Here is a 14,546-nt window from a genome sequence, read left to right as displayed (position 1 = left end):
GACCAGTAAACATGGACCAGTAAACATGGACCTGTAAACATGGACCAGTAAACATGGACCAGTAAACATGGACCTGTAAACATGGACCAGTAAACATGGACCTGTAAACATGGACCAGTAAACATGGACCTGTAAACATGGACCAGTAAACATGGACCAGTAAACATGGACCTGTAAACATGGACCAGTAAACATGGACCTGTAAACATGGACCAGTAAACATGGACCTGTAAACATGGACCAGTAAACATGGACCAGTAAACATGGACCTGTAAACATGGACCAGTAAACATGGACCAGTAAACATGGACCTGTAAACATGGACCAGTAAACATGGACCAGTAAACATGGCCCTGCCACGGTGGAGCTGACCGGCCAGTGGCTCAACATGTATTAAGAAATCCATCACTCAAGCAAAGGGATGGCAAACATCTCTTTTAACACGGTGACACATGTCCTCTCTCTCTCTCTCTCTCTCTCTCTCTCTCTCTCTCTCACACTCACACAACCATCCATCTTATACACTCTCTATTCCCTTACACACCAATGTATCTCTCTCTCTCTCTCTGTCTCTCCATTCTCTCTCTCTCTCTCTCTCTCTCTCTCTCACTCACACAACCATCCATCTTATACACTCTCTATTCCCTTACACACCAATGTATCGCTCTCTCTCTCTCTGTCTCTCCATTCTCTCTCTATCTCTGTCTCTCTCTCTGTGTCTCTCTCTCTCTGTCTCTCTTTCTCTCACACTCACACAACCATCTCCTGTACACACTCTCACACAGCGATCTCTCTCTCTCTCTCTCTCTCTCTCTCTCTCTCTCTCTCTCTCTCTCTCTTCTCTCTCTCTCTCTCTCTCTCTCTCTCTCTCTCTCTCTCTCTCTCTCTCGCATGCACGCACAAGGAAAATACGTAGCTATGGAATGGGCATGTATATATAATCACATCCATAAATCATTCACAAAGTGTTTTAAGTGGAGATGGATAAGCATGTTTACCGTGTAATCTGTTAAAGTAGTGGAAAAGATCAGTTCAAACAAACACATTCTACTCCATAGCAACACACCCTCACATGCACACTGGGATATGCCAATGCACATGCAAGCGCACACACACACACACACACACACACACACACACACACACACACACACACACACACACACACACAGCTGTTCTTTAATGTTTTCCCAGAGCCATGTCACAGGAATCCAAACATGCTACTACTGAAGGAAGCTGCGTATGTGTGTGTGTGTGTGTGTGTGTGTGTGTGTGTGTGTGTGTGTGTGTGTGTGTGTGTGTGTGCATGCGTTGTGTTATATCTGTTTCATGTGGGCGGGGGCTACTAACATGCCTGGGATTCAGGGATCCTGATTGGCCAGAAAGGAGAGCATCAGGACGTGGGGGCATGTTCCTTCAGGAAGCATGAGACAAGAGGCGGGGCTAGAGTCTGGTAGGGGGCGTGGCTTGTCTGTGAGAAAAAGCCCAGCAGTGCTGGTGGCCCAAGAGCACCTCTGACTCTGAGGTTCTCACCCCACCCTGTCGACGCCAACCCAGCCTTCCTCTGGCCCTTATGTAACCGCCAGACGGCTGCCGACAACATGTGAGGCCAGGGGAGGGAGGGAGGGAGGGAGAGGGTGGGTAGGAGGGAGGGAGGGAGAGGGGTGGGAGGGAGGGAGGGAGAGGGTGGGTAGGAGGGAGGGAGGGAGAGGGTGGGTAGGAGGGGAGGGGAGGGGAGAGGGTGGGAGGGAGGGAGGGAGAGGGGTGGGTGGGCGGGTGAAGAAAGTATTTAGTTTTGATGGATGGGTGTTGCTTTTCTCCGCTCTGCGTTGTGTTGAAATGCATCTGGTGTACTGTTGCACAATGGAGGCTTGTCTGAAGACTGGGTATATTAAGAGCCCTCTTCTATTGCCACTCTTAGTATTTGACTATCTATATTTTTCCTTTTATTTAGTCCACTGTTTATTTCAGCCACAGTGACCCTTCAGCTAGGAGTCCATCCTGCCTCTCCTGTCAAAGCAGCATTCCATAAGATCCCCAAAAGTAGATTCCATACATCCCTTAACGCTGACGTCATGAGGCCCAAGCGACTGAACAACAACAGTGTTTTGCTGCTGGTGGTGAGCGAGTGCTTTCTAAGCAGGCGTCGCCTTATAGGCGGCCATTGTGTCTGAGAAAGACATCAAAACAGAGTCCCAGAGCCGCCCTGGAGCTATTGTCATTAGCACTTATCGCTACCATCGAGTAGCGGATGTCCTCACCTTGCCCCCGCTACGTGTCTCCTTTGTTACAGGATTTTTTCCAGAAGATTGGAGCGCGTTAGGAAGCCACTGCACTTAGAGGGGTTTGTTTAACTTCCTCTGCCTTGCTAAACTAAACAGCTAGTATTGGCTTAACTTAGTAGAGAGTGAGACACAGAACAAGGTTCAAGTTCAACGCCCTACTTCTTTCACGAAGGGAACTATGGTAATATATATGGAAAAAACATTTGGGGACGCATTTATAAGACCTTACAACTCCGTCAGTGCATCATTTAGAAGAATAGAGAAGCCTTCAGTGGAAGTCAAACCCCGACTTGTAAGCACTCGTATTCGTTTACATCGTTAGCATACAGTACAAGACAGGCTCGGCACGCGATGAAACACTGGGACACGCAGACACAGCGCTTCAAACCTCCAGCTCCTTCAACATGATGAAACACTGGGACACGCAGACACAGCGCTTCAAACCTCCAGCTCCTTCAACATGATGAAACACTGGGACACACAGACACAGCGATTCAAACCTCCAGCTCCTTCAACATGATGCTTCTTTTATGTTCATCCCAGGTCGGGGAATTGGGAATATCGACTTGGGGAATATATTATCCCAGGATGCCTCGTTTGTACTGAGTGAAATGGGAAACTCAGCCAAATATGTCAGGTCTAAACACAAGGGGGTTGATTGCAAAAGCTGGCCCTTCTTCATTAACTATAACAGAGTCTCATTAATCAACCATGCAGGCACTGTCTCTACAGCACACCCCAGGGACAAGCTGTCATGGAAGGCTTCCGCGGGACTCGTCTAGATGCTGAAAATATGTGTGTGTGTGTGTGTGTGTGTGTGTGTGTGTGTGTGTGTGTGTGTGTGTGTGTGAGTGAGTGAGTGAGTGAGTGAGTGAGTGAGTGAGTGAGTGAGTGAGTGAGTGAGTGAGTGAGTGAGTGAGTGAGTGAGTGAGTGAGTGAGTGAGTGAGTGAGTGAGTGAGTGAGCGAGCGAGCGTGTGTGTGTGTGTGTGTATATATCAGTAGGTATGGGGGAAAAGGGGAGATTGTCTTGTGTTTAGATATAGTGACATACCAAACAAAAATACCAAGAACTCTTTGCTGACAAAACAACATTTGCAATTTGGTGGCTGCCTCATACCATGAGGGCACACATTGTGGGCCTGGGCGGGACCCAGACCCCATTCCCCGCCATGCTCAACCAGTGGAGCCAGACGGCATCAGCGTTCTCCTTCTCCGTGTCTCCACATCCTGATACATGGTGGATAGAGTCCTTCATCTCCAAACTGCTCCTGGCAGGGCCGATGCGGCTGAGAGAGCACGTCTCAGGAATGCACCGTCACCAGACGGGCATGACGGCACGTCACCGGGCACAGAGAGCCAGGACACGACACGTCACAGAGAGCCAGGACACGTCACCGGGCACAGAGAGCCAGGACACAACACGTCACAGAGAGCCAGGACACGTCACCGGGCACAGAGAGCCAGGACACGACACGTCACAGAGAGCCAGGACACGTCACCGGGCACAGAGAGCCAGGACACAACACGTCACAGAGAGCCAGGACACGACACGTCACAGAGAGCCAGGACACGACACGTCACCGGGCGAGCCAGGACACGTCACCGGGCACAGAGAGCCAGGACACGGCACGTCACAGAGAGCCAGGACACGTCACCGGGCACAGAGAGCCAGGACACGACACGTCACAGAGAGCCAGGACACGTCACCGGGCACAGAGAGCCAGGACACGACACGTCACAGAGAGCCAGGACACAACACGTCACAGAGAGCCAGGACACGTCACCGGGCACAGAGAGCCAGGACACAACACGTCACAGAGAGCCAGGACACGTCACCGGGCACAGAGAGCCAGGACACGGCACGTCACAGAGAGCCAGGACACGTCACCGGGCACAGAGAGCCAGGACACAACACGTCACAGAGAGCCAGGACACAACACGTCACAGAGAGCCAGGACACGGCACGTCACAGAGAGCCAGGACACAACACGTCACAGAGAGCCAGGACACAACACGTCACAGAGAGCCAGGACACGTCACCGGGCACAGAGAGCCAGGACACAACACGTCACAGAGAGCCAGGACACAACACGTCACAGAGAGCCAGGACACGTCACCGGGCACAGAGAGCCAGGACACAACACGTCACAGAGAGCCAGGACACGTCACCGGGCACAGAGAGCCAGGACACAACACGTCACAGAGAGCCAGGACACGTCACCGGGCACAGAGAGCCAGGACACAACACGTCACAGAGAGCCAGGACACGACACGTCACAGAGAGCCAGGACACGTCACCGGGCACAGAGAGCCAGGACACAACACGTCACAGAGAGCCAGGACACGTCACCGGGCACAGAGAGCCAGGACACAACACGTCACAGAGAGCCAGGACACGTCACCGGGCACAGAGAGCCAGGACACAACACGTCACAGAGAGCCAGGACACGACACGTCACAGAGAGCCAGGACACGTCACCGGGCACAGAGAGCCAGGACACAACACGTCACAGAGAGCCAGGACACGTCACCGGGCACAGAGAGCCAGGACACAACACGTCACAGAGAGCCAGGACACGACACGTCACAGAGAGCCAGGACACGTCACCGGGCACAGAGAGCCAGGACACAACACGTCACAGAGAGCCAGGACACGTCACCGGGCACAGAGAGCCAGGACACAACACGTCACAGAGAGCCAGGACACGACACGTCACCGGGCACAGAGAGCCAGGACACGACACGTCACAGAGAGCCAGGACACGTCACCGGGCACAGAGAGCCAGGACACGACACGTCACCGGGCACAGAGAGCCAGGACACGTCACCGGGCACAGAGAGCCAGGACACGACACGTCACAGAGAGCCAGGACACGTCACCGGGCACAGAGAGCCAGGACACGACACGTCACAGAGAGCCAGGACACGTCACCGGGCACAGAGAGCCAGGACACAACACGTCACAGAGAGCCAGGACACGACACGTCACAGAGAGCCAGGACACGTCACCGGGCACAGAGAGCCAGGACACGACACGTCACCGGGCACAGAGAGCCAGGACACGTCACCGGGCACAGAGAGCCAGGACACGACACGTCACAGAGAGCCAGGACACGTCACCGGGCACAGAGAGCCAGGACACGACACGTCACAGAGAGCCAGGACACGTCACCGGGCACAGAGAGCCAGGACACAACACGTCACAGAGAGCCAGGACACGACACGTCACAGAGAGCCAGGACACGTCACCGGGCACAGAGAGCCAGGACACGACACGTCACAGAGAGCCAGGACACGGCACGTCACAGAGAGCCAGGACACGACACGTCACCGGGCACAGAGAGCCAGGACACGACACGTCACAGAGAGCCAGGACACGGCACGTCACCGGGCACAGAGAGCCAGGACACGACACGTCACCGGGCACATTCTTCCTATCACACAGGCTCCAGCACTGTGATGAAGACCGCTATCTGTTCTTTGTCGGGTCAATCTCAAAAGGTGATCAGCTGTGCTTTCATGCAACACTTCTCAAAATTTCTTACTGTGGCTCAGGTGGTTTTCATACTGAAATGTTTAAGATATAAGCTTGAAATGTGGGGCTTAGGTTGTCTGCATTATTTCCCAGAGATGTGTGTAAGTGTATGTAATGGTATGAACTGTATATGGAGAGTGTCCGATTTTAGGTTTAAGAGAAGATATGTTTCCACTTTTGTTTAAACTATGCTGTGAATGTCTTTAATATCCATCATTCTTGTTAGTCATTTAAAGGTATAGTATGTCATTTCAGCCACTACGAGTCGCTCAATCAAAACGATAACTAAATACGTAGTGTTTGCTGTGATGTCGTGGAATAACGGGGGATCATAGGACTTGAAGTCTTCACCATCAAAAAAGTAAACGATCTGACGTGATTCAGTCAGAAATCTAGCCTGGAAATCTAGAAAGCTGTAGGGTCTGGCAACGAGTAATAAAAACGGCCCGACTCCAGGGGAGGAAGCAAGCAAGCACGGGGAGTGAGTATATCGTTCCCAGAGTGACTCGCTGAGCAAATTCAAATTGTGCTCTTGCGAGAACTCTGGATTTCCAGGGTAGCAGAAATCATGTTTATGGACAAATTAATGATTTCACGATTATGTCATATTAGGTTACAATATGTCATTAAAATCTAATGAAATAGCCTATCATAAGGTTCACTTGCTCACTTACCATTAGGTGAGTCAACTTCCCAAACAGCTGTAGATAACGTAATGTGGCCCAGTGATGCTCCCCGGGGCCAAAACAATCACACTGTTCATAACTTTGTGTTTCAGAATGAGACTCTGAATAACTGAGATGTGACAAAGGGGAATTAAAGAGGTGATGACAGGTGTGGGCAGCAGCAGCATTCCTCTCTAAAGTCTTCGTTTGGTCAAGATGTTTACACAATAGGCCAAATACCCTTTGTGTAAAGATGTTTTACACAGAACGTTTTTTGGTATTTCCGGCATTCCTCATACTGATATCTGAACTCTGGATTGATTCTATTAATGAGTCTGGCCAGCTGTATCCTATGCAGGGAAAGGTCAACAACAACAATTATTCATCCCGCAAATGTTTTGTTTAGAGAGTGCATGCAGAGGGCCTCTGCTGTCAGTGCGTTGGTGAGAGACATAGCAAGAGAAAACATGGGTTGAGTGCAGCTCTACAATGAAATATGATTTACCCTATTATAAATAAATAGTCAATTGTATCGATAACAGACGGTGTAGTTCTCTCGGACAGCTAAAGAACACAAATGTGTGTGTTGGAAACAAGGCATTAGCCAACGAAGTAGCACATCTTAGTAAGCTGGATTGATATTGAAATATCATGTCCATAAATAAGGTCTCTACTGGATTCCTGTTTTTGTTTGTTTACCTGGAAGTTCAGGGCTAACAGGCATATGACCGTTACCGTGAATAGGAATGTCTCGGGGTTGAACATTGTCGTTTTTAGATATTTGAATGTGGAATTGTTACATAATATTCCTTTACATTCAGATTGAAATGACAGTGGGTACATAATAACAGTGGGTACATTGTTCTCAGAAATATGTATTCCAGTCCAATATCAGACCTGGGATGACAACGTCACATTCATATCTGTTGTTGTTCTCTGGTGCACCTGAATATTCCCATGAATCATGTCTCTGGCTCTCTGACTGGAGAGGAATTCACCAAACATGGAGCCCAACTGGAAACCTTTTGGCCAGCACAGCTGAACACACACACACACACACACACACACAGACACAGACACACACACACACACACACACACACACACACACACACCGCCATAGACCATCTGCGGAGAAGCGGCTGACCTGAAGAAACCACCTGTGCATTTTTCACACACATGGACAAATCCAAACACACACACCTACAGGTGTTCACCACTCCAAACACACAAACCTACAGGTGTTCACCTACAGGAAACAAAGGAGGGGAATGAAGGGAACGAAGGAGGGGTGGAGGGGTGTGTCACCATGACCAGGAATAAGCTTATCAATAAAATGAGCTGATGTGTATGCTTTGTTACGCTGTTACATCATCCTAGTCTCTGGTTGTTCTCAGTCTCAACTATCTCTCTTCTCTGAGCTCATCAGCTTTTATGAGGCCAATCAACTGCCGTAATGCGTTGAGTTCCGCCCCATGGGGCGTCTCCTATTGGCCGGCGGTGGAGGGAAACTAACTTTCTTTCAGTTAAGACATTTTCACGTTAAATAACAGATGTAAAAACCCCAGAATAAAGCCTTTGCAAACATATGCTTTGCTTTGATTACCACAACGTTTACGCAAGTATTCAGGATTTATTTTGAGCAGAGGACAGGGTATGACTACGGGATGTTTGTCTTGGTGAGCCAAGTTAAGTAAAGACCAGTTTATACACACATAACATAGTGAGAGAGAGAGAGAGAGAGAGAGAGAGAGAGAGAGAGAGAAAGAGAGAGAGAGAGAGAGAGAGAGGAAGAGGGAGAGATATAGAGAGAGGGAGAGGGAGAGAGAGAGAGAGAGAGAGAGCGAGGGAGAGTGAGAGAGAGAGGAAGAGGGAGAGATATAGAGAGAGGGAGAGGGAGCGGGAGAGAGGGAGAGAGGGAGAGAGGGAGAGATATAGAGAGAGAGGGAGAGAGAGAGAGAGAGAGAGAGAGAGAGAGAGAGATATAGGGAGAGAGAGAGAGAGAGAGAAAGAGCGATATAGAGAGAGGGAGAGATATAGAGAGAGAGGGAGAGAGAGAGAGAGGGGGGGGGGGGGGGAGAGAGAGAGAGGGAGAGAAACCGGGCCAAACAGCATCTTACCAAGTACCAAATAAGGCAACAAAGCAGATATGTTTTTTATGGCCCAGGCAGCATCATTGCATGCCTATGTGACTTTTCACAATGTTTAATGATATTTAAAAAACAAACATGGTTTAAAGAGAGTGAACTTGCTTACTACTAACTTCAATCTTTTTGAATAAGCCCTTACTAAAAAGTGAAAACCCTGACGAACTCATCTGTTTTCATGCAGCTTGTAATGTGATCACATATTAACTGCAACTATTTGTCCATGTATTAAGCTCATGACTGGTAATGATTTAAAAAATGTGACCCCTATTTATGAGCCTCTGTAATGTACAAAGAGAGGAATTAGAGCGTTGATTTAATATACGGTGAGTTCAGATGTTATTCTCTGGGTTTTATTCATTGAAAACCCTTCTGTGATGTAAAGTATGATGACAGGTAAGATGGAGGACTCACCAGCTCATAGTTAGTGGAGGGAACACAAGACGAGGACACCTAGAACGAAAAGAAGACAAACTCAGTCAGCTGGTCACATAACATGAGGCGTTGTCAGCTTAAAAGAGGGTACACATGTAAGACGCTCTTGTAGGTTATATATCGCAGATTCTTCCTAACCGTTACAGCCACTAAGAGGCTTGTGGTGATCTGTAAATGATACACAATGAACACATCTTTAGACATCATGACCCTGGTCTTAGGATGGTCTCTATATGCCTGTATTCATGTGTGTTAGTCTGTCCTTCGTCTTTTCACAAATTCCTTACATCTTCACACTTGGCGCGTGAGCTGCAGACAAACCAAGGGAGTGCAAACTAAACCAAGGGTTTAACCAAGGGTCTAACTAAACCAAGGGTTTAACCAAGGGTCTAACTAAACCAAGGGTTTAACCAAGGGTCTAACTAAACCAAGGGTTTAACCAAGGGTCTAACTAAACCAAGGGTTTAACCAAGGGTCTAACTAAACCAAGGGTTTAACCAAGGGTCTAACTAAACCAAGGGAGTCAAATGTGAAGCTCTTTGGATGAGCGGTTTTCCTGAAAGCTGAAAGCAGCCATACCAGAGGACAGGCAACAGGCGGAAAAAGCAATCTGCCTGTTCTCAAAACACAAATGTTTTCAACAGACAGTGCACCAGTTTGAATCAAAGAAGAAAAAAACGGGTGAGAATTTCAAAGTAAAAGTGAAAATAAAGGCCTATTTAAAGAGCCTTGAAAATGGAGGGCAACCGCCCCACAGGGAAGTCCTGGTGTTTTGTTGGATACACAAATTGAGTTCACGACAAATCTCACGGTCTGTGAACTGCCGGGATAATCGGATTACTACCCAATCACCCGCCCGGCCCTGCTATCGGAGCTTGGAGGTGAAATTGCCAGGCTTGAGGACAGTAAACAGGAAGAAGGAAATGATAATGCCCCTTAAATAGAACCCGGAGACAATGTTTCTGGAAAAAAAAAGAATGTAAAAGAAAAACACACACACTGCGTCTTGATGAGGATGAGAGGGATGTGATCATGGCGGCTTCCTTCCTCCGTCTGTCTCTAATCTGCCCTCTTTAGTTCACATAAGACCAGAAGCTTCTGCCTGTTATAGAAGCACCAGCTCTCTGCAGCGTAGCTAGCACATGAACTCCAGCTCATCTTTAAATACATCCCAACAGTGTTTGGTTATTTAATATCTCATCTGTGTTATTTTTAAACATTTGTCTCATACATGTGCCATATCCCACCCTCTGGGTATTCATGGCTCTGTTTACTCGACCCGTCATCTCTGTTCCTATTTACTGTTTAGTCATTTAGCAGGCAAGGAGCCGGTGGCACTTAGGCATGGCTACAGTTAGACTGGAGACAACCTTTTGACTGGACCCCCTGACCACTATCCTGTCTCAGTGTAGTTCAGTGGCTACAGTTAGACTGGAGACAACCTTTTGACTGGACCCCCTGACCACTATCCTGTCTCAGTGTAGTTCAGTGGCTACAGTTAGACTGGAGACAACCTTTTGACTGGGACCCCCTGACCACTATCCTGTCTCAGTGTAGTTCAGTGGCTACAGTTAGACTGGAGACAACCTTTTGACTGGGACCCCCTGACCACTATCCTGTCTCAGTGTAGTTCAGTGGTTTGTGTGTGATTTATAAAATGGGTTATAGGTTGACCAGGTTATCATGACAGCTGACCTCTGAGGAAGGAGGTAAACCCGGACTAATATAGTCTCAGAGTGTGAACACAACGCCGCTGGTTTGTGTTACTCCTGAAGCTAACACATTCTCCCTCGCCTGTTCAGGAAAACAGTTCACTTCTATCATCATTGTTAGTGGTCTCATCTAAGGTGTTGTGTAATACTCTATACTGTATATGGTAAATATTAAAGAGATTTTGTATATTTAGTACGCTTTCACACACTTGTAAACAGTGGAAACGGGAGTACTTCCATATATGGCTCTATTAGTATGGGTCAGTATTTTGATTGGAGCACAGTGTTGTACTACTGGTCTGTGTGTTTAAGGATACAATCAAGCTAAAAGCTCTGCTGGACAGCCGCCATTTTACAATGTGAGGTTAACTAACTGAAATTGCAGGGTCATCATGGAGGATATGAAGTCATTTGGGTCGCTGCATTTTTTATTTGTATTATTTTTGTTGTCCCTTTGATCATTTGATCATTCCCTTTGAGCATTATCCTCAGTCAGGGGAAAAAAGGAATTTCAAACTCTAAACAGGAAGTGACTTTTATCTGATAAAAGGCGTTCCCTCCCATGTCATAAGGGTCTAGCTGTTAATATGAGAACATGACAAGGTGGTGGCCTCCCAATGTCCTCAAACACAGGGATTAGGATGTTTTAGTGGTTGTATAGTAAAGTTACCTCACAAAATGAAATTCAACCATCTTTTGCCAAAAGAGAGGGATTGGCCAGTTAAAATGAACAACATCATGGGTAACACTTCCTAGGTTAAGCATACAATGTCATTGCTAGAGTTTGTACAACAATAGTAAAGCAGGCCTGTATATGAAGTCTAGAACTTTATGTAGTGCTGCTGGTCATGTCATTCCCGGGGGGAGAGAGAAGTGTGGGGGAATGTGTGTCTGCTCCCAGGAATGTCTCTCTGGCATCATTGATCGAGCTTGACAGCTTACAGTGACTCGCGTCAACGTCAAACCCTAAGACCGATGGCCTGTGTGTTCTCCGCCGCAGGCCGTCCTGTCTACAGGCTCTCCCTCAGCGGTCCAGGATCCTGCAGGCCTGCAGAGTGTTCACATCACCTGACCTGGGATAAGCCTTGTCAGGGCTTAGCCGTCACCACACCACCACCACACAGAGCTAGGCACCAAACATTGAACTGATGGCTTTGCATATTTATTTTAATTTGCGTTGTTTTTTTTAATCAGGGAGGGTGGTTAATCTGAACCAGGCCGGTTTCAGTTTCAATTTCTTTTCAGTCCAATTTTTGGATTTTTTTTTTTCATGCCTATGATTCAAAAAGTCTAAGCACTACAGTTGGGACACACACAAGCGCTTGTGTCTTTAGAACATAGAAAGCTTTTAAGTTAAAGGTGAGCCCAGTTCTGACTCACAGCTCCCAGGTGTTGATGTGTTAAGTAACAGCAATGCTGTAAGTTGGCAGTTTAGCGCTAATGTAGCACTGAGAAGGTAACGGGAGAAACAGGGTAGAGCAGCAGGACGAGGGGAACGAGAGACCTCACAGGGCTGAGGAGACCCTCACAGAGGAGACCTCACAGGGCTGAGGAGACCTCACAGGGCTGAGGAGACCTCACAGGGCTGAGGAGACCTCACAGGGCTGAGGAGACCCTCACAGAGGAGACCTCACAGGGCTGAGGAGACCCTCACAGAGGAGACCTCACAGGGCTGAGGAGACCCTCACAGAGGAGACCTCACAGGGCTGAGGAGACCCTCACAGAGGAGACCTCACAGGGCTGAGGAGACCCTCACAGAGGAGACCTCACAGGGCTGAGGAGACCTCACAGAGGAGACCTCACAGGGCTGAGGAGACCTCACAGGGCTGAGGAGACCCTCACAGGGCTGAGGAGACCCTCACAGAGGAGACCTCACAGGGCTGAGGAGACCTCACAGGGCTGAGGAGACCCTCACAGAGGAGACCTCACAGGGCTGAGGAGACCCTCACAGAGGAGACCTCACAGGGCTGAGGGCGTGAGCCCAGCGTTCATTTAGTGGTGAGCAGCCCTAGAAGAAGTGTTGTATACATAATAAGAGTTTAATATACAACAAAACTCTGTGTCAGGTGGTGTTGGATACCTCTACAGAATCTACTTTTACACTAACTTATCTTTCAGAATCATGGTTCTACACGTTATACACACAAATGTCTTTAAGTGTTCATGTCAAATACAATCCTGAACACATCTAATCACAAGAAAGTATACAGAAATTATTGTTATTTGATAAAACATGCGGTCCTAAAACTAACCAGTAAAACTCATTCAATGGAAATATAATCGGCCTACTGTGAAGACGTTTAAACTGACATTGACTGATTTACCGAAGAGCTGACAAATTACACAAAGGGCCCACCAAAGTGAATCCACCTCCATCCCATTCCTCCATCACACCTCTGTACCTCCTCAGGGACCAAACCCTGATAAAGAGATCCCACGTTTCCATTGAGCCGCCGTTCAAAAAAACAGAATCCACATTGACACGTATAATCGTGTTAATACATGATACATGATGATAACCACCCCCCCCCGGACCACCGCAGACCCGGGCCTCCCCCTCCCGTAACCCGACCCCCCCCCAGGACCACCGCAGACCCGGGCCTCCCCCTCCCGTAACCCGACCCCCCCCGTACAGGTGAGACGTGGCCGCCCTCCCTCCTGGTAGCGAGCGTCCGGAATACCTCACACTCCCTCATGCTAAGTAGTCGCTTCCTGAAACCAGAGCAGAACCTGGAGCGGCGTTCCGGCTCGGGGAAGCCGTGGGCGTAGCTTAGCAGGGGAGGGGGGGGGCTGCAGGTGAGCATGGCGCTAGCCACAGGTCGGGGGGGGGGGCTGCAGGTGAGCATGGCGCTAGCCACAGGTCGGGGGGGGGGGGGGGGACTCCTGACACTCCTCCTCCCCGGGCTAAAGACAACAGAGCGAGGAGGAATGTTCCAGGGCTTTGTGGAGGGGGAGTGTAAGGCAGGCGCTAATAGATTTGGATCAAAAGTCTGCAAGGTGCTTGTGTGTGTGTGTGTTTTTATTTATTTTTTCATAGGCTGTCTGCAGGTCGTGGTGTCTATTCCTGTCTCACCCTAACCCAATAACCCAGACACTTTTACAAACGTAACACCGTATGTGATGTTATTTCTTCGCTCAATTTGTAGTCACAGCCTACTAACGAAGCAGTACCGCTAACATCATTACTACTCTACTGGTACCATCTACTACGCGTTCATTACTGACTGTGTAATCCAACCCCACTCATGCATAGGAGCTAAACCAAGCGTGGGGAGCATCCACAACAACAAACACAACAGAGGGCGCTGGTCACAGCGGTCACACCAGCCCCTCTCTGAGAGCGCACGCCCAACACGGCTGGACGGACAGCTTTGTGCGCCGTGCACGAGGGGAGACGGGGGGACAGGGGGGACAGGGACCGGGCCGTGAGCGTGTGTTGATGCTGTCGTATCGGGAGCGCTCAAATGAGTGTCATATAATAAAAGAGTAATTGTGCGGTGGCATTCCGTACGCGCTTGTGTTAACAGCATTAAGCCAAGGTCCATTTCCCGCGGACAAAGGTTCCCGTTAGAGGAGCCGGGTGCTTGTGGGATGCCATTTTGTCCCAGCTGGTTTCCTCCGGAGCCACTGAGACAGTCCAGATCTAGATACAGGCCAATTATGTAGCTGCTCTCGGCTCCCCCCCCCTCCTGTCTCCTAACGAACCCTCACTAACGACCTTTGAGGGTCTGCAGTGCTTGACGTTGTGCTGGTCATCATTACAGTGA

General features: G+C 49.0%; 1 protein-coding gene across 4 annotated transcripts in view; it reads right to left on the bottom strand.

The window, feature by feature from the left end:
* Positions 1-14,546, bottom strand: part of tns1b (tensin 1b) — a 181,868-nt gene that overhangs the window by 73,377 nt on the left and 93,945 nt on the right. For all 4 annotated transcript variants that reach the window (XM_084478512.1, XM_084478514.1, XM_084478513.1 and 1 more), the window contains one exon: positions 9,047-9,085. In XM_084478512.1, the coding sequence (XP_084334638.1) occupies positions 9,047-9,085 (39 nt within the window). The remainder of the gene's footprint in view (positions 1-9,046; positions 9,086-14,546) is intronic.

The sequence above is a fragment of the Micromesistius poutassou genome (genome assembly GCF_964030765.1).
Source record: "Micromesistius poutassou genome assembly, chromosome: 14".
Classification (NCBI taxonomy): Eukaryota; Metazoa; Chordata; class Actinopteri; order Gadiformes; family Gadidae; genus Micromesistius; species Micromesistius poutassou.
Note: the sequence above shows the minus strand (reverse complement) of the source record. Positions and strands in the feature narration are given on the sequence as shown.